General features: G+C 37.5%; 3 protein-coding genes across 3 annotated transcripts; all 3 read right to left on the bottom strand.

Moving 5' to 3' along the window:
* Window positions 1-1047: 1047 nt before the first annotated feature.
* LOC306851273 (GTPase IMAP family member 8) lies at window positions 1048-4641 on the bottom strand (the record flags this gene model as incomplete). The annotated part of the gene is given in 5 exon segments (XM_079387433.1): window positions 1048-1196; window positions 1296-1964; window positions 2043-2745; window positions 3300-4003; window positions 4611-4641. Coding segments are annotated over 5 exon segments (2256 nt in total).
* Window positions 4642-12259: 7618 nt separating this feature from the next.
* LOC306851176 (uncharacterized protein) lies at window positions 12260-15196 on the bottom strand. Its single transcript, XM_079387313.1, has 7 exons — window positions 15023-15196; window positions 14722-14895; window positions 13478-14245; window positions 13163-13336; window positions 12789-12962; window positions 12524-12634; window positions 12260-12408 (listed from the first exon to the last, which is right to left on the bottom strand). The coding sequence occupies exons 3-7, from the start codon at window positions 13489-13491 to the stop codon at window positions 12363-12365; spliced, it is 519 nt and encodes a 172-aa protein (XP_079243439.1). The 5' UTR covers window positions 13492-14245; window positions 14722-14895; window positions 15023-15196; the 3' UTR covers window positions 12260-12362.
* A 625-nt stretch (window positions 15197-15821) lies between these two features.
* LOC306851177 (uncharacterized protein) lies at window positions 15822-19896 on the bottom strand. Its single transcript, XM_079387314.1, has 5 exons — window positions 19845-19896; window positions 19387-19488; window positions 19085-19192; window positions 17410-17502; window positions 15822-17325 (listed from the first exon to the last, which is right to left on the bottom strand). Exons 2-5 carry the CDS (start codon window positions 19431-19433, stop codon window positions 17208-17210), a joined length of 366 nt encoding a protein of 121 aa, XP_079243440.1. The 5' UTR covers window positions 19434-19488; window positions 19845-19896; the 3' UTR covers window positions 15822-17207.
* Window positions 19897-19971: the final 75 nt, after the last annotated feature.

Below are 19971 nucleotides of genomic sequence, written 5' to 3' on the forward strand. Positions count from 1 at the left end.
TAATTTGTATTACTATAACATTGACAAGCATTTAAAAAAATGCAGGTAAAGGAGACAGATCCAGGTAGGGTCTGCTGTCAGTACAGAAACAAGATGTGAGGGAGTTAAAAGAATAACAGCAAAAGAAGCCATGTACTCATGTAAAGGCATTCTGAATTTATACCATGCTTGGTATGTTCATATTAGTTTCTTAATGTATGTACAAGGAAAGTTGTTGCAGGTTTTGGATTGTGTTTTTTAGATTTATATGCAGATGCTGATCGTAGTCTATGGAAGTATTCATTCTATGTGCACCATGTGTATCAATTTAATTAATTCTAGTCCTGTGTTTTAGTTCATTATTATACGCCCTCTTTCAGACACCCCTTCAATCATGTGCACAAGTGAAATAAATGGTGGTTTAAATAAAGTGTCAAAAGACATTTAAAACCGTTTTTTCATATATCTGAACAAACATCTGTGTTGAACTAGTTTCCAACCAGCATCCCCTACTGGTTGAAGCTTAACCAATTTTCTACAAATGCTACCTTGTTGGTGTTTCTACAGCGGGAGAAATTTCACATCATTCTCTCTTTTACATACATTTTACATACCAGTCTAAGTGGGTGCCTTACTGTAAATGAGAAGTGTGCAACTGCAAAAGCCCTTATATCATTGGAGCAGCCAATCACACAGTGACACCATGCATTCAGTCAAATAATAGTCTGGTGAGCTTATTAAAAAACATAGATCCCAAATTAAAGTTGGATTTTCAAAATCTGAAATCATATTTTACTGAAAAGCTGTATAAAGTACATACGTGCCTGATAAATGACATATGCACAAAAAATGAAGGCAATAGATTAGAGAAAAAATTAAATAAATGAAGTCATGTTTAAAACAATAGCAGAGATTTGATTGTTAATATGTTGCTGGTACCTGGACACACAAGTAACTTTTTCGCTACCTCTCTGTTCTCTATGTACATATCTAAACAAGTAATGTATAAGCTGAAGGAAACTGAAGACAATTTTAGACCGCAAGTGTATCTTAATCTGAATCCAGTTCTCAATCAAATTCAGGAATAGAGCCAAGAGACTCCAATCCAGAGCTCGTTTTTGAACTTGACTTGAAATGCCACTCTTCAGGTGTTTCTTTGGATCTCTGGGACAGATATGCTGAACTTATCCCTGAAGAAGAATTGCATCTATCAGCAACTACAAATAAAGGATTTAATACATCAGACAAAGCTTAAAATATCACACAATATGCAAAGAACAACTTACAATTTAAATAACTTATTCTGAACAACTTACGATTTATTGGATCATCCATACTCTGTGCTCTTTTAATGGGTACAGCTACTGTTCTTTCAGCCTTCTCTAAAGTCTCTTCATCTAGTCTAAAATGGTATCCTCTATTTTCTGCCACCATCTTTTCAATCTTCTCCAGGAGTTCTGTGACTTGAGATCCACCACCCCAGTTCTTAGTGTTGAGAACATGATACCTGTTTCCACATTTTTCAATGAGCCACTGGAGAGCATCACCTTCACTTGCAATGAATAACTCTATGGGATTTTCTCTTAGTTCATCGGCAACATGGAACAGAACCAACGTGTGATTCCAAATGTTTTCACCAAGAGGCTCCATGATTTTCTTTAGTGTTCCGTTCTCTTCCTCTGCAAAGGAACAGTCAACACTCTGGACTAAAATGAAAGCATGCGTTCCAGAAGACTGTTCTGTTACACTTCTTAGAAGGTTGGGTTTAGCATCCTTAAGTCTTTTTCCAAAAAGGAAATCTTTCTCAAAACCTGGTGTACAAACCACAGTGAGCTTCCTCCCGGCCACTTCCCCATTATCACTTAGATTGTCTTCGATTCGTCTGTCAAATGCTTGCCTTCCCAAGATTGTGTTCCCTGTAAAACTTATGCCGGAATAATGTGGTCCAAGCAACACCAACCTCATTTCAAAAAGTTCAGCATCTCCTTAAAAAAGACAGAGCACAGACAGTAAATACCGTCATTTACTTCACTGTTAAAACCATGTTTTCAGTGTTTACTCACCTGATGCTGAATGTCTCAGTTCGTTTCTTTTTTGAACTTTAGCCTTTATCTGTTTTGCTATTTCCTCAACTTTCATCCTTTTGTTCTTCACCTCTTGTAAATTCTGATGCTGTGTTATAAAACAGTACCCTTCCTTTCCTGCAACCATCTCTTCTATCTTTCCAAATAACTCTGTCACTTGATTGCCATCATCTGTGTTTCTGTTGTTGAAGACATGATACCTGTTCCCGCATTTTTCTATTATCCACTGAAGAGCTTCTCCTTCACTCTCAATGAACAGCTCAATGCTTGTGTCTTGCAACCAGTCACCAAAGGTAAAGAGAACAATCATGTGATCCCAGATTTCGAGACCAAGAAGAGCAACATGTTCCTCCACTGCCTTTCTGTAGACTTCAGTGAAAGAGACATCCACGCGTATGACCAGCAGAAAGACATGTGGTCCTGGAGGACAGTGAGATGGACTCAACACAATCTCATCTTTATAAAGTCTGGGGGTGTATTTTGAGTGGTAATTTCTTCTTCGGCCTGGAGTGTCTACCACAGTAATGTGTCTTCCTGAAACATCTCCTTCTCGTACTGAAGATGTAAGTGATCTTTTGGAATCAAATGCTGAATTGCCCAGGATGGTGTTTCCTGCTGAACTCTTGCCAGATCTATTATAACCCAGTAGCACCATCCTCAGCGCTAAGATGGGATGTTTATTTTCTGCAGGCAGACATAAATATTTTATTATGGTAGGTCTTTGAGCTCAGTTTGTTTAATGACCTCCAGTAATATGAAGGTATTTCTGTGGAGAAGGAACACTGTTGTGTTATAAATAGAGTAGGCTATATAATTAGAGGTTAAAGTCTCTTAAAGTCAAATTAGTCCACTAGATGGCTGTCTATATAAGTAATGTTTTCAGGCAGCCTAATGACCGTATTTACTTAGACAGTTTTAGAGATTTACAGTCTTTCCCTGTTTGTCAAGATTATGTTTCAATAATATTTCAAATGAACAAATTACTATGACAACAATTGTAAAACAAAAGTTTAGTACAAATCTGCTAAAAACTGGCAGATCCTATTAATGTGCTTGAGTGTTCTAGAGTAGTACAATCAGAAAGAGGATTTGATTGGCTCCTTTAACTGAAAAGTGGAAATATTCTATTCTATTCTATTCTTAGAGGTGTCATCTTGAATGTTACAATTTATCTCATTCATTCGTTATATAAAGTGCCTGGCTCTTTCCCCCATAAACTGTCCCTGGTTGAACACAATAGCAATATACAGAGTTATAAAAAAGCTCACCAGTTGTTCTTGTCTCGTCTTTCAGTTGTTGATTTTTGATCGTTCTTTTGCCTGCTCTCTTTTCTTGTTCTTTCCTCTTCTCTTCCACCTGTTGCAAAGTATCTCTGTTTATTTCATAATAGCCGCCTCTGTTTCCTTCCACCATCTCCTGTATTTTCTTAAGCAGTTCTGTGACTTGAGATCCATCACCCCAGTTTTTAGTATTGAGAATATGATATCTGTTTCCACATTTCTCAATGAGCCACTGGAGTTTTTCATTCTCAAACTGTTGAGCGATTATATCTCCTTGATGATCTTCACAGGTGAACAGCACTATAATGTGCCTCCATACTTCATGACCAAAACATTTAATATTATCACATAGGATGTCTTTTTCATTTTGTTTAAACAGTGTGTCCACATTTAAGACCAGCAGCAGAACATGAGGTCCTGGAGGACATTTAGTCACACTCAGGAGAATTTCTTGTTTATACAGTTCAGGGTTTTCTGCAAATGGTAAATTTCCCCACCAGCCCGGAGTTTCAACCACAGTGATCTTTGTTCCAGCTATTTCACTGTGTTTCTCCACACAATGCAAAGTCTTCTTCAATTCAAACTCCTTTTTGCCCAGGATAGTATTTCCTGCTGAACTTTTCTCCGCATTTTTTTGACCCAAAAGAAGAATCCTCAGCTCTGTTAGAGAAAATCAGGGCAGAAGTATGCAAGTATGTACTTTATTTAAAAAAAAAAAAGTTCTAGACAGAGCACAAGCTGTTTATGTTAATATGACATTTCTAGTAGGCCTGCACAATTGATTATTACAATATGCCAATACAATAATGGCTGGCGTGATTAACTAATCGTGAAAAGTGTTAAATTATAACATTCTATTTCGATCTACTCTCACTGCTTCAATGGTTTCTATTTAGTTTCAGTTCTAGCTGAAATGAAAGGATTCACGGCATAAGTAATACAGAATGTGAAACACAGGGTGCGTTATATGTAAGCGTTCTGCATATAATTGATACACTTTGTTTTTCATGCTGCTTAGATGATCAATGTTAAGTCTTGATATGCTGATGCATAAAACAGCAATAAACAAAACAGTTCTCAGCTTGTTTTGGATGTGTACTCTGTACATAAAAAATATGTAATCCAAAAAGTATTTAAATATAAATTAACCAGCATTATTAATCACGATTACAATACCAAGGGCAATGAAAAATATTGTGCAGCTCCAATTTCTAGAGTAAAGTAAGTTAAAGTAAACCGTGCAATAATCCATATTTTTCACACTAACCTGAGGAACTATGTGAGCTGCTTGATTTCATGATGACACTGAAATTCTTCTTCCAGAATTCTTCTTTAATGGGTAAATGTCCAGTTCATTCCCTTAAAATAATGCATTAACTGTAGTAATATACAGTTAATGGTACAAGTATTTTTCAGAGACGTTGTTGCGTTGCACAGTCTAACTTGTTTATGCAGAACTTTGTTCCCTTATTGCTACTGTTTTATTGAGCCATATATTTTACAACGGTCAAAGAACAATCAGGTGTGTTGATTCAAAAAGAAATGATCCACAACAAAGGAATCAGTATGTGAAATACAATATTTAACTGCAAGATTTAAGCTGTGCAATGAGCAACAGTCACATTTACTAAATGAATGAATAAATTTTATACATATATGGCAAAAGGTGCACAAAAAAAGGAGAAAGTGAAAAACAAAAAGTAAAGTTTTGCGTTAAACTCATACATTAAAGGCCCTGATTTTTAAGTGCCCCTATTATGCCTAGAATATTACCTTTCATGCAGTGTCATGTAGCTGTATGTGAACCAAGAGGCAACCTCCCGCTCCCTCTCTTGAAACCAATACGGAAGTGACTAAATCTGCAATTCAACGACTGGCCGCTAGAAGTTGGCTCCTAAAGGGAGTCAGTCCCATAGACCCATTTTAAAATGCCCAAGTTTACAGCAAAAAAAAAAAAAAGGTTTACAGCCTGGTACAAAAAGTGGTTGTGGTATATATATATATATATATATATATATATATATATATAGGTAATTTTGCCCTTCATGACAACTGTGAGGGGGGTGAATTAATTTTTTTATAAATCATCCATTTAATTTATATTAAGCTTTAAATTCGCGTGAACCGGAAGTTGCTGCCAACTTTATTTCAGTGCAGTGACGCATTTCCTGCAGAAACGGAATACTGAGTAGAGGGCAGGGTTTTATTTTAGCGCTACTCCTCTCTGTCTCTCACTCATAGCAACCTAATGGTCGGAGGGGTGTGTTTAAGGATATTCTGCCCAAGCCGTCAAACTGACGACATCAGAAAAAGGAACGTCATTCCAGAGCGGACGTAAATGTTTAGATTTTAATTAACTTGCACGGATTAATTGTTCACATCAAGACTAGCAATGTGCGATTTAAAGATTTTTATTTGAACAGAAAAATTTATTGTAGGTAGGACACTGGAAATCTGGCAATTAAATGTTTTAATGAAAATGATCTCAATCTTGATTTTTACCGCTATTTTGATATTACACTCTGCCTTTGAGCTGTCTGCAAAAAGTGAGATGTCACGCCAAGCCATAAGGCAGTAACTTCTACATTATATACAATATTTGGGTGCTGATCACCATGTACAGAATCATTATAGTAACATCTGTATAAAATCTAATGATCATTGCCTAGGCTATAACATCTAGTAATATGATTCTTTTTTTTTCTAACCACAACAACCAGAAGAAAAGTTAAAAGTGAGCGGATACCGTTTTGCAACCAATTTATTTGCACTGTTCGCTAACATTAAAGGATGCAAGACATACTTAGCCTATTGTTTTTACATCGAACTGAATTCAAATAGCTTAACCATATAAGAACGACTTGTGGATTGATGTGAACGCCAGCAGGAATAATGCTCCAAATGATAGTGAATTAAACATCTCCGATAGTGTTCTTTGCAATAGATTTTATTGAGTTACAATAAAAGGAAGGAAAAGGATTTAATTACGAACAGTTATTGATTTTGTGTGATATGCTGTCATGGCATTTGGTACAGAAGTGTGCAGCCCCAGACTGACAGCTGGCACGGAGTGAATAATCTGCATTATAAAAAGAAGAAAAAAAACTTTAAAGATTATTTATGATTAATTGTTGCCAAGTTATCTAGTCATTGCTTGTTTACGGTGTTGTTATATGGAGCACTTTGTAAGATCGCGATCTATCTAATTTGTTTGTCTAATGAAGTGCTGATGTATAAACGTACACAAGTCACACCGTAATTTAAACGCAGTTGACTTTAATGGAGAGTAAAACAAAGGCAGACTGCTGTATAACTCCAGTATTGACTAACAAATGCAAACGAATGCAGAGCACCATAACTTAATTTGAGCGTTCCCAAACAAAGTCAAAGAGCGGTAACTGATGTAATACTGTGTTCTGCCTTGGTTTATCCAGGGCTTTTCTCCATGATACTTAAACACATGATAAAGGAGGTCATCAATGTCCCAAAATTATCAATAATTTATTTTCGACCAAAAATGAAGTTATGGTGTTTTGTCTTTGCACGGCAGCACTGCTGTCACTATAGACGGGCGTGGTTTCAGCAACCAGGCACCTCAGCTTCACCCACGTCCCGCCTTTTTGCCAATTTTCGATTATCTGGAATTGAAGCGCTGCCTTATTTCAAAAGATTTTGAAGAAACCACTCATTAGTATGTAACTGTGGTTCATAAAAATATTGTCAGACCCAGAATGTACCATACAGGACCACAATCTAGTTATTATAAAAAAAAAAAATGCTGATGCTAGTATGGATCAAATAGTTCACTCAAAGAGATTACCTTACTTCAATGTTTCTAGTTTCCAGTAAGGATGCTCCATTGCAGCAGAGAGCAGCATCATATCTAAGTAACTTGGGTTATTCTTTGACAGGTCCAGTTCTCTCAGATATGAGGGGTTTGATCTCCGAGCTGATACCAGAGCAGCACAACCTTCATCTGTGAAACTACAGCTCACCAATCTGCAGAAAAACAATACAATTTTTCCTTTTTTAGTTCAAGACACACTGATCTTTGAAGCTGTGATCTCCAATGGCTACCCAAAATCGCAAACAATTTTTTTTTTTAAATCAACAGTGCTTCAAGATGTGCGGGTCTAGTCGACTAGTTGACTAAATTATGTTTTATTAACAAGGTTCGGGGAGGAGCACGATCAGATAATCAACTAATTTGGCGGAGGTGCAACTCATTTAGCTAACTATCGAGCACAGTGCATATAAATATGCAGCCTGCCTACCTCTGTTCAATGACAGTTTTCTGGCATCCAGCTTCATTCGTCTGCCGAGAATGTCCGAACTCGAGCTCTTCCCGTCTGACAACGAGCTGGACGCTCCACCACAAGCCACTCGCTCTAATGCACAGCTTGGTCAAGCCTCCGGCTCAAAGACACCACCTTCTCAAGCCCCTGGCTCAAAGGCATCTCCTTCTGCCGGCTCTAAGGCGCTTCCTACTTGACGTCCCACTGCAGACGTCCAAGTAGGGCATCATCAGCCAGCAACGCAGTCTCACTGGCCTCCTCCCTCTTTTCTTTCTACTTCTTCCTATGGGCTTCGATCCCCAAGCACCAGGGGCTAATCCGTGTGTGAGGCTGCCTCTGCAAACGGTTAGGGCCCATCCCTATCTTCCTTCCAACCCTTCTATCCCATCTAAATCTCAGTTCACTTTATTCACAGCAGTCCCTCTACCTACCCCATCAAATGCAGCTGCTCTGGAACCACCTCCTGTACCTAACACCATCAAATCTCACATCCTTGCAGGTGCGGACATTGATCTCTCATCTCTCCTCTCTCTGCTACCCCCCGCCGAAACCCACCGTCAAATAGATTGCGGAGATTTTCTGTAACTTTAAAAAAATCCAACTCCCAATTGATCCTGCCCCCTCTCATTTTCTGAATTCACTATAGCGTTCGGCCGCTATACGGAAATGGTTTGCTCAGCTTTTCCCCATAGACAGTGCGAACTTGATGATTATCTTACGATAATCACTGAACTCACGCTGTCTTATGGCGGGGGCCATTTTTACATGTACCATAAACTATTTTCAGCCAAATGTGTGGTTGACTCACTCGACCATCTCATGCCCCAAAATGAATCCCGCTATAATACCCTGCCCAGAACCGACGCAAGTCAAATCCACCAGCTACATCCCTCGTTCTACAACTATGAATCCAATATCAGATTCTCTCCTGGAATCCGATATTGGATTCAATCTCATTCTCTGGTAATCAGCAGGTATGCGGAAACTTCAACAGAGGAAGATGCGTGAGACAGCAATGCAAATACATCCACGTCTGTAGTTGTGGTGGGGCTCATGCCTGTACAGTATGTCCTGTCATGAAAGCTACCAATAAAAAAAATCTAGAAACTACTTATCGACTCCAGTCAATATATTTCTCGTCTATCCTCTGAACTTTCACATCACCCAGATACTAACTTCACCAGTTATCTATTGTCTGGCCTCAAACAGGGCTTTAATCCTGGCACTACATGCCCGCTCTCACATAATATAATTTGTAACAATCTCCAATCTGCACTCGCAGAGCCAGATACAGTAGATAATCTAATCAAAAAAGAAGTTGAGTCAGGTTTTATGATCGGACCCTTCGATTCTCCACCCTTTTGAGATTTTTCGCATCAGCCCTGTCGGAGTGGCTACCAGAGAATTTTCGGGAAAAGAGCGATCTATCAGCTCCACGCAATTCCCTGTTTTCTAGCATAAACAGCCTCGTACCACTTGAGGAATATCCTCTACACTACCACGATATGGATCAAGCGATCACAATGATAAAAAATGTAGGTAGCAGCGCGTGGCTGGCTAAAGTAGACATCACTTCTGCCTTCAAAGTGACTCCTATCCACCCAGATTCTTGGCATTTATTTGGGATCTGCTGGCGCGGGAAGTTTTGTTTCTCAGTACGCCTAACTTTCGGATGTAAAAGTAGCCCAAAAATTTTCGACATGTTATCGGAGGCAATCTATTGGATCCTGTCTAACAACTATTCAGTTCCTCACCTAATCCACCTGCTCGACGACTTCCTTATCATATCTCCTCCCGATGCCATCCAAGCCAAAAATAATACACCAGTCCAAAGAATTTTCGCAGAGTTGGGAATCCCCATTGCGCAGGAAACGTCTTTAGGACCAACACAATTCATCGAATTTCTAGGCATGAACCTGGATTCATTCAAATTCCAGGCCTCGCTGCCCAAGGAGAAGAAAAAAAAAAAAAAAAAAAAAAAAAAAAAATCGATAGATTAATCTTAGTGGCTTCCTCCTTCGCAGAGGGCCATAATTGCTACAAACGCTATCCTATCCTTACTCACCTTAACTTCGCAATTAGCCTAATCCCCCAAGGCCACCCCGTCATCTCTTATCTTCTCACACTCGCATGTAGTAATTTTAGAACTATTTTAATTTTAGCTTTTGGAAATAGAGTCGTATGGATGCAATATTTATATGATTAATTGATATTAATCAAAATGTCCAACTTATACCTTATTAACGATACCTCATTAACGACTTGTCCAGCAAGCATTAAAATCAGTATCTCTTAACGAATCGGTTTATTCCCATGGCCACGGTAATACAGAATTGATTAGATAATTTTGAGCATAGGTAACGCGATCTTTGGCAAATAGTTTCAGACTTGAAAATCACATAACACCAGACAAAAGATTCCTTTATAAATCAAAGTTTATTTGCTACTCTACAATACTACTAAGCTAAATAACACAAAACAGAATACGTGCACACACAAACAAACATTGCAGGCAATGAACTTGAAGAAAGCTTAAAAACTAGCATTCCTTTGCTAGTTGCTGAAACCTTCCCTGAGGAAGTTTCAAGCAGAGAACTTGTCTATCTTTACTCTTAAAATTACTTCAACCAGTTTCCAGCAGAATTATGGAGAATTGTTTGATTACTTGCTTTAAGTTGAGTTTGACAGCTGATCAAGTGTTTCCGCGCGGTCTCCGAGGGGTCTGAGGGAACCTCCGACTGATTGGCTGCTGATGTGTCATTGTCTGACGCGTTTCAAGGAATGCCCTTCGGTGGTTGGTTTGCTTCTTTGTGAAGTGATGACGCTTGAAGTTCTACCTTGAGTTCCTTTCGCGTAGCTTCAGACTTTCAAGGGTTTCTTCAGAAGTTTGACTAAGTATTGGTAGTTGTTAAATGCTCGGCCAGATGTTAACGGCTGGGAGCACTTTTGGCGCAACTCAATGAGACGAAGCCAAGATTTTCAAGCAGCGCGCGAGCAAGCAGCACAAGCCAAAGTTTGTTGTCTGTCTTTATCGGGCTGATTTCAGTCCGCCCCTTTTGCTGTTTGATCCAATCAAAAGTGTTTCTGTAGGGTGAAGCCCCCCAGATTCCTATAAGTGTTTTAATCATACATTATGATGAGCGAACTCAACTTTCATCCACACCAAATTATCGTTGAGGACAACAGCTTTCGTTCAAAATCAAACACCAAGTATTTGGCATAGCCAAAGTACATATTTCAATTTTATCTATTACGCAGTTAAGGCATAAATTAAACTATGCTAAGTTCTAAATAATCACGTCAAGCATATGATACTAAACACAGGGAAAAGTTGTCACAGATAATACACAGCAAGCTTATAAACGACATAAAATACCTTAATATATATTGTCTATATATATATATATATATATATATATATATATATATATATATATATATATATATATATATATATGAGTATATATTGCTTCTAATAGCAGCATACTTTATAAAGGTCTGATTTTCTTTGTTCTGCCAAAGAGAAAAGGCGTGCTTCTTGGAATGCAGGAGAGAAACGGGAGGTCAGGAAGTCAGTTTGGGCATGCATCTGCAAAACTTCAACACTCGGACTTCTTCTCGTAAACCGGTCTCCCATTATTGAATTATGCGTTAAACGCTCATCCTAGACCATGTCCAGATAGGGAGTTCTTTTGTCCTGTTTCGGTTGAATTATGGTTAAGTGATAAGAACCAACCGTGAAGTCCTGTTTTAAATACATTCCAGATTTTCTCCACAAATCTATCCTTCTTTTAGGGGTCTCATGAGACGTTAAAGCACGCAGTGTTGTTCATTTATTAATTCTACGACCACAGATAATGAAAAGAGGGGAGTTCCTCAGGAATGCTGTCTTGTTAATGGTTGTGCGTGTGTTCCTGGTTTGACAAGGTTCTAAACGCATCTTCCGTACATGCCTTACACGATAAAATTATCATAAATCAGGCTTGTCGTAATGAGATCAGTTTATGGATTACCTTCCTTAAACAATGGAATGACTTAACTTTTTTTCTACAGCGATTTGGTTTCTCTCCCTGACGACATTCAATTGTTTACCGACGCAGCCCCATCCGTCGGTTTCGGGGGATATTACCAAGGGCGTTGGTTCGCGTCTCCATGCCCCCCCCCCCCCCCAGATGCTCGACTCTCCCCAGTCCTCAGCACTGTTCGAACTCTACCCTCTAGTTATCGACGCTTTTTTGTGGGGAAAAAAATTGGATGTCAAGCAGCATCTTGGTGCACTGTGATAACGAACCATTCACTGCATAAAAAAAGGCTGTTCCCATTCCCTCGCTCTCATGCCACTACTAAGACGTCTAATCTGGTTTTCATGCAATTTATTATAACTGCTAAACACATTCCCGGATCCAAAAATCAAATAGCTGATTCTCTCTCTCGTTTTATGTCCAGATGCGGACCCATTGCCAACCCCAGTACCTCACTAGTCGCAACTCATATTCCCTTAACATTGGGCTGTAGATGTTTTGACTAGTTGTGTATTGATATGCTTTGTGTGTAATTTATGGATATTATTTGTTAAACCCACGTGAGCTATGTTACTGTTAATCTCAGCCAGGACGCTCTTGTAAAAGAGATTTTTAATCTCAATGTGCTTTTTTTTCCTGGTAAAATAAAGGTTATAATAATAATAAAAATAATAACACACAATACACAGTAATGAACACACACTATGAGCCCTGTTCATGATCCAAGTTCTCTTTGAATTTGTGTAACCTGAAAAAAACAAAGAAACACCCAATTACATTCTTGTTTAAATGAAATTGTGGTTCAACTGCTTATAAAAAAGGAAAATAAATATTCATATTTTATTAAAATTTTTGTAACTTACATATATTGTTTTACTTTTCTATCCATATCAGCACATGGCAAAAGTGGATTCTCTGAGAGGACTGAAGACAGAGCTGCTAAACCCACACCTGTGATGTCACAATCATACAGCCTGCAGAGAGAACACGTTTTTAAATCTACAGATCCACTCATCTTTTAGGAACTTTATTTTCAGAGTGAAAGTGCATAGATGGCTTGTTTGTGATTGGTGATAATCAGTTTGACTGTGATGTTGAGCAAGCAAAATGTGGTAAAAATCCTCATACCCGAGTGTCTCCAGTTCACAAACAGGATTCTTCAATGCAACAGAAAGATGTCTCACTCCTGTGTTTGTTACTTTTTCATCACACAGATACAATATTTTCAAATGTGAGAGGTTTGATGTCATAGCTGAAGCTAGAGCTTCACAACCCTCATCTATGATGGCACAATCAATCAGCCTGCGGGGAGAAGAAAAAAAATAAATAAATACAATTAATTTTCACAGAAAATTAGATATTTAAAACCGTATTCATTTCCTCATTTATGATTTAGTCATTTATATGAATATAAAATAAAATTCACTGTATTCATTGTCTAAACCAAAAGAGTCCACACAGGATAGGTCTTATATGAATGACACATAGTAAAATGATCTTACCAAAGTGCTTCCAGTTTGGAGTGAGGATTCTTCATTTTAGAACAGAGGTGTTTAATTCCAGAGTCTCCAAATTTATTTTCTGACAAATTCAGCTCTCTCAAACATGAGTTGTCTGAACTCAGAGCTGAAACAAGATCAGCACAATCTTCATCGGTGAGACCACAGTCTATCAGCCTACAATGGATTGTAAATAAAACAATGCTTTCTGTTCAAGGTATACAGAATGATTTTTTTAAAAAATCATAAAATACCTTTAAACAAATAATTATTATAATGGTTAGTGATAGTCATGTGTGAGACTAGATAATACAATACCTAAGTATTTCCATTTTACAGTGAGGATTGTCTAGAGCAAGAGAGAACAGCTTTCTTCCTGAATCTCCTATATTATTATGAGACAGATCCAGATCTCTCAGGTGTGAATGGTTTGATCCGAGAGCTGAAGCCAGAGCAGCACACCCTTCATCTGTGATACCACAATCATGCAGACTGCAGAGAGAACAATGATTCTATTATGAGTAATAATTGGTGAAGGATGTTGATGGATAATAGTGATGAATCTATAAGATATTATTATCTTAATATAATTAAATGTTAACTCCCTGACCCTTAAAATAACTTTTCATCAATTAAAGATGACAAAAACAAAACGGAAAACTAGTTAGCAGAACAAAAGTTAGCCCTGAGTCTCTAGCAGCACTTGTTTTCAGATGCAACTTTTGTATATAATTCAAAGAAATTCCAACATTTTAAATGTGGCTCAAGTGTTCAAATACTATTTGGGGAATCTGAATCTGAAGTTTCTGAAATTTTGTACTGCATAAATCGAAATTGCTCTCACTGTTGAAGTAAATGATATAGGCTTTAATAGGCACCATGTCACATAACGTTATATATATAAAAAAAAAATCTTACCACAGAGTTTCCAATTTGGAGCAAGGATTTGTAAGTATAGCAGAAAGCAACTTGATTCTGGAATCTTTAAGGTTATCTCCCGTTATATCCAATGTTTTCAGGTGTGGGTTTGAATTTAGAGCTGAAGCCAAAACATCAAAACCTTCATCAAGGCCACAGGATCTCAGCCTGCAGAGAGGGGGCATAATTTAGCATTAGATAATGAAAGATCTACTGTTTTAGAATATTTCTTCAGAATGTTGACACAGACCATTAATTTGCAGTAGTATTAGTTTAAACAAATCTATAGAAAGTGACTTACAAAATCAGATAAAAAGATATTTAATTTTGGTTATACTTTATTTTGATAGTCCACTTTAGACATTCTACTAACTATAACTAACTTCGTATCTACATGTCAACTACATGTCTACTAACTCTCAGAGTAGACTGTTAGCGTAGGTTTAGGGTCAGTAGAATAAATTGACATACTTGCAAAGTTTCTCAAAATCAGTATGTTATTGGGTTGTGGACCCATCAAAATAAAGTGTTTGAAGATATGAAGCAGACAGTCTACTAATACTCTAAATTTTAAAGTGTATGGGATGTCAAAGGTATTTCTATAATCACTCTTGATATTAAAAGAACCACCAAAGAAATCATACTTCAGTTTTTCCAGTTTACAATCAGGGTTCAGTAGTGCCTCACAAAGCAGCTTCAATCCTGAGGCTCCTAGTTTATTCTCAGACAAATCCAGCTCTCTCAGTTGTGAGGACTTTGATGTGAGAACTGAGTTCAGATGAGTGCAACCTTCATTTGTGATGTCACAATTCCTCAACCTTCATTGAAAATAAAATAAGTGATTGTAACTACTTCAATGCTGTGGCTTTGTGTAAATAACTGCTATGTTAAATAATTAAAATGGGTCTAACTGAAAACATAAGTCAACACAACACTGACAGTTACCTCAGTATCTCTAGTTTACAGTGAGGACTCTGCAGTCCTTTAGAGATAACCTTGACACCTTCATCTTTCAGTGTATTTTCACTCAGGTTCAGCTCCATCACGCATGAGGCTTCTGAGCAGAGAGCTTTGGCTAGAGGAACACAGCTTTTCTCTGTCAATCCACACTCAATGAGCCTAAAAAATAAAAAAATTGTATTTATTCTACCTCAAAAGAAGAAGAAAAAAAAATTAAAGGTGCAGTATGTGATACTGACAGCTGAAATGGGTACTACAGTCCAAATTCAAAATATTGGAGAGAGGCATTTCTACAGCCCCTTCCTCCTCAGACTCATTGCTCACGTGGGTTGCCAGATTAAGTATACACAACAGAAACGAGCACTGATAACGGAAGGTGACAAGTAAGTTCTTGAGCTGATTTATCCATGTTTTACCATGGCCCTGGTCATAGAGATTTTAGATGGATGCCGAGGCTTTTTGGATCAAGGAGAATCTGATCTCTGACCCGGTTGATTCTGTGTTTTCCACCAACAGGCAACCCAGGGTATTTAAATACTATTGAATTAAATAGCAGTGGGCGGAATCACATGGACCAAAACAAAAACAGACATTCCGACACAGAAAACACAATTTCAAAGTAGACTATCTGGCTTTTTTGAAGAAATTAAAACTTGGAAGGTTTCCTTAATATCTGCAAAATATGGTATTTTTATGCTTTAATACAGTCAAAATATATGCACAGCACCTTTAATATTGTTATGTATAATATTTTGATAATGTGGCTATTGTTCTTATTACTTACTGAATGGATGTCGATGCTTCAATCACAGGCAGCAGTTTAAGGATAATTTGCAGCATTCGTGCAGAATCCTTTACTGAAGCAGAATTCTTAAATTTAAACACACCAAAGTTCTCTGAAGTCAACAGAACAAATATGAGAGCTGACCACTGTAAGGAAGTGTTTAGATACCACAGCATTTGTTCTGTTAGTCTGTAGTTTCCCCTAAATTGTGTAAACAACAAATTCCTCTAAATCTGCTTTCTGTCTGCGTTAGAAGGCCTTTTAAAAGAGTCTGATTGGACTCCAGAGAAAAGCTCAGAAGGAAGCGAAGAAAAAGGTCTAAATGTCCAGTTTTACAGCCTCATCCACAGCTTTCTGATGTAGGTCAAATATTAAAATCTGTTCGTTTTTTGTTTCATAAGTTGGTTCAGTTACATTAAACATGTTAATGTTGTTTTTTGTGAAGGAGTGATGCACACACAGATCAGCTAGATGTTCTTGGATGGTTAGATGAACAAAACTGTAGACTTTCCTTTGATGCGAGTCCTCTCTACAAGTTGCTGGAAAGCCAGTTTCCCAAGTTTGAGGATCATGTCTTCACTGTTCATTCTCTTCTCATAGTCCTTCTCATGTTTGATTTTGGTCTGAAGGATCAGGAAGTGTGTGTACATTTGAGTGAGAGTCTTGGGAATCTCTCCAATTTCTGCTTGACTCAACATCTTCTCTAGAACAGTGGCTGAGATCATGCAGAAAACTGGTATGTGACATGATGTAGAGGCTCCTTGATGACTTCAGGTGTGAGATGATTCTTTTGGACAGAAACTCATCTCTGATTCTCTTCCTGAAACATTGGAGCCTCATACCTCTGTCACACGATGGACACACTCAGAGGGGATGAGATCAGCTGCTGCTGGTCTGGAAGTGATCCAGATGAGAGCAGAGGGAAGCAAATTCCCAGCAATGAGGTTTGTCAGCAGCACATCTACAGAGGCTGATTCAGTCACATCACACAACCTCACGTTTCTCTGAAAATCCAGAGACAGACGACACTCATCCAATCCATCGAAGATGAAAATAATTTTAACTTCATTTGGAGAGACTTCAAGTTATTTTGTGCCCATAAAAAATTGTAGAAGATCTTCAAGACTGAATGTTTGGCCCTTGAGTAAATTGAGCTCTCTGAAAGGAAGTGGAAATATGAGGTGAATGTCCTGATTCGCTTTCCCTTCAGCCCAGTCAAGAATGAACTTCTGCACAGAGACTGTTTTTCCAATGCCAGCGACTCCTTTAGTCAGCACAGTTTTGATGGGTCGGTCTTGTCCAGGTGATGGTTTGAAGATGTCATTGGAGTTGATTGGTGTATCTTCTGTTTGTTCTCTCTTGGAAGACAAATCAGTCTCTCCATTTTCACCTTCTGTGATGGAGCTCTGTGTAGATCTCATTGATGAGGGATGAAATTCCCTGCTTTGCTATTCCCTTGTGCAGATGTTGAAACTTCTTCCTCAGCTTTATTTTGAAATTAGTGCTGTTCAATTAACAGACACAAATAACACAAGTGATGAGCACACTGACAGCAACACAAAAAAGTGAATAAGATCAATAGTCCTACCTGTGATCAGAAGAGATGCCAGTTTCAGATTTAGCACACAGAACATGCTTTGTGTCACTCTTTTTGGACTCCAGTGAGTCTGGTCTTTTCTGTCTACAACACAAAAGTATCTTACTTAATAAACACTTCAATATTTAGCTGAATGATACATGCTTCCTATAATGTCTTCTAATGAGTTTAAATTTGTCTTTATTATCTCACTATATCTGGAGTTTATAGAGGCTGAAAAAAATAATTAAGAGAGACATATCATATTTGGTCATTCAGTTTTAGCCGATTAGACTTAAAGTGACAGGCCAGTTGACTAATATGATGTTCACAGCTTACAAAAATGGACAGACTCTAAACAGAAGTAACTCATTTACATCAAAGTTGCATGAGGAAGATCATAAAATATATTCCCTCCAAAAGTATTGCATTGATTTGTCCTATCTGAGTAGTTTATTATTCATTTGTGCCCCTTTACTAGAAACACAAACAGAAAAACTACAGCTTCACAAACAAACTTGAAGACAGAGAAAAGACAAGGGTGAAAAATAGCGATGGATGGATGGATGGATGGATGGATGGATGGATGGATGGATGGATGGATGGATGGATGGATGGATGGATGGATGGATGGATGGATGGATGGATGGATGGATGGATGGATGGATGGATGGATGGATGGATGGATGGATGGATGGATGGATGGATGGATGGATGGATGGATGGATGGATGGATGGATTTTTTTTCATTGTGGTTGTCCACACACTGCTAAGATACATGTATGCAATCATCATGTACAAGTGAATTTTGCATCCAATGTCTCCTTTAAAATTAAAATATTATAATCTTAATTCAAGTGATGAAGGATTTCGAAAGTCTGACAGCAATCAGTGTTGACTGTTGAATACTACTGTAAGGTTAACCCTGCCTGATTTGTTTGAAAATGATTAACAGTTGAAAACATTAGAAATTTAGAAAAGTAATCAGAAAGTAATCAGTTACATTACTTTAATAAGAAATTGAAAAGTTACACTACTTATTTCATTTTAAATAGGGTCACTTGTAATCTGTAACCTATTACATTTCCAAAGTAACCTTCCCAACACATACATACATATATATATATATATACACACACACACACATATACATATATATATATATATATATACACACATATATATATACACATATATATATATATATATATATATATATATATATATATATATATATATATATATATGAACTGATTATAGCATTACCCCGATTATAAATTTACCTGTGGTGAGAATTGCAGCCGCATTTAAATACATCAAATGGCAGATCCTTTGATGCGTCACTTTTCATGGACACACAGCTGGGCTCTGGTGAGTGTGGTGAGAATTGCAGCCGCATTTAAATACATCAAATGGCAGATCCTTTGATGCGTCACTTTTCATGGACACACAGCTGGGCTCTGGTGAGTCTGATCTCTTCTGCCTGTGACAGAGAATAGATCATGCATAAGTGAATCACAAAAAATACCACAGTGAGAAAACTATGCTTCTCGGTTTAATGTAGGTGTAGCAATAAGACTGTGCATAACTCCAGCTATAGAAGTGTGGGTATATTAATAAGGTTACTTCAAAACAATGTTCAAGCAGTACTATTAACATATTTGAAATGACATGCTATAATATATACCTGCATTGAGAATCGCTGTCAACTTTAAATACATCAAATGGAAGATCCTTTGACGCGTCACTGCTCATGGACACACAGCTGGGCTCTGGTGAGTCTGATCTCTTCTGCCTGTAAACAGGGTGCAAATTATATAATCTTTATAAAACGAAATTGCATTGCAAAATTTATTCACAGCCATGGCCCTTCTTGTCACCCCTAAATTGAGTTGCTACTGAGTGTTTAAGTGTATTCACACATTAACAGTTAACAGTATGTTGGGTTTCAACCTGTTGGACCAGTTTCTGTCACTTTTTTCTGTTCACCTGAGTGCAGAAGAATCTCTGCCTTCAGAATGCAGTGGAGGATCCATTGAATGTTTACTCTTCAACAAAACACTCCTGGGCTCTTCCACTCTATTACAGAGTCTAAGAAAAAATTGGAGTTTTAATTAATCATGTAGATTACATATGACAGAATTATTAGAATTAATACATTTATTGTAAATTTTACTGTATGTGGATAAAAAAAACTTCACAAATATCACAAGCACAGTAAGAGCTCCTTTAACACTTTGAACACGTTATATATAACCTGCTTTTAGACTTATACATTTATTGCAAGCTGTTAGTGACTGAAGTATTTCTTTGTATATTCAAGGATTTATAAATTAACAATATTTATCGAAATTTAGGTAAATAAATTACCATACATATTAAAATCAACTTCAATTACGACTTAAATGTCAAGATATTGCAATAATATGAATACCGGTAATACTTACAGTTATCATAGAGCTTCATGCTGTGTCTGCCGGTGTAAACTAAAATGAAAGTAAAAGACCTCTTATAAGGGACTTTTTACCTACATACTTTCAAATCTTGATTTTCTGGAAATGTAGCTTTGCTAAA

This window comes from Barbus barbus, assembly GCF_936440315.1.
Source record: "Barbus barbus genome assembly, chromosome: 31".
NCBI classification, from domain to species: domain Eukaryota; kingdom Metazoa; phylum Chordata; class Actinopteri; order Cypriniformes; family Cyprinidae; genus Barbus; species Barbus barbus.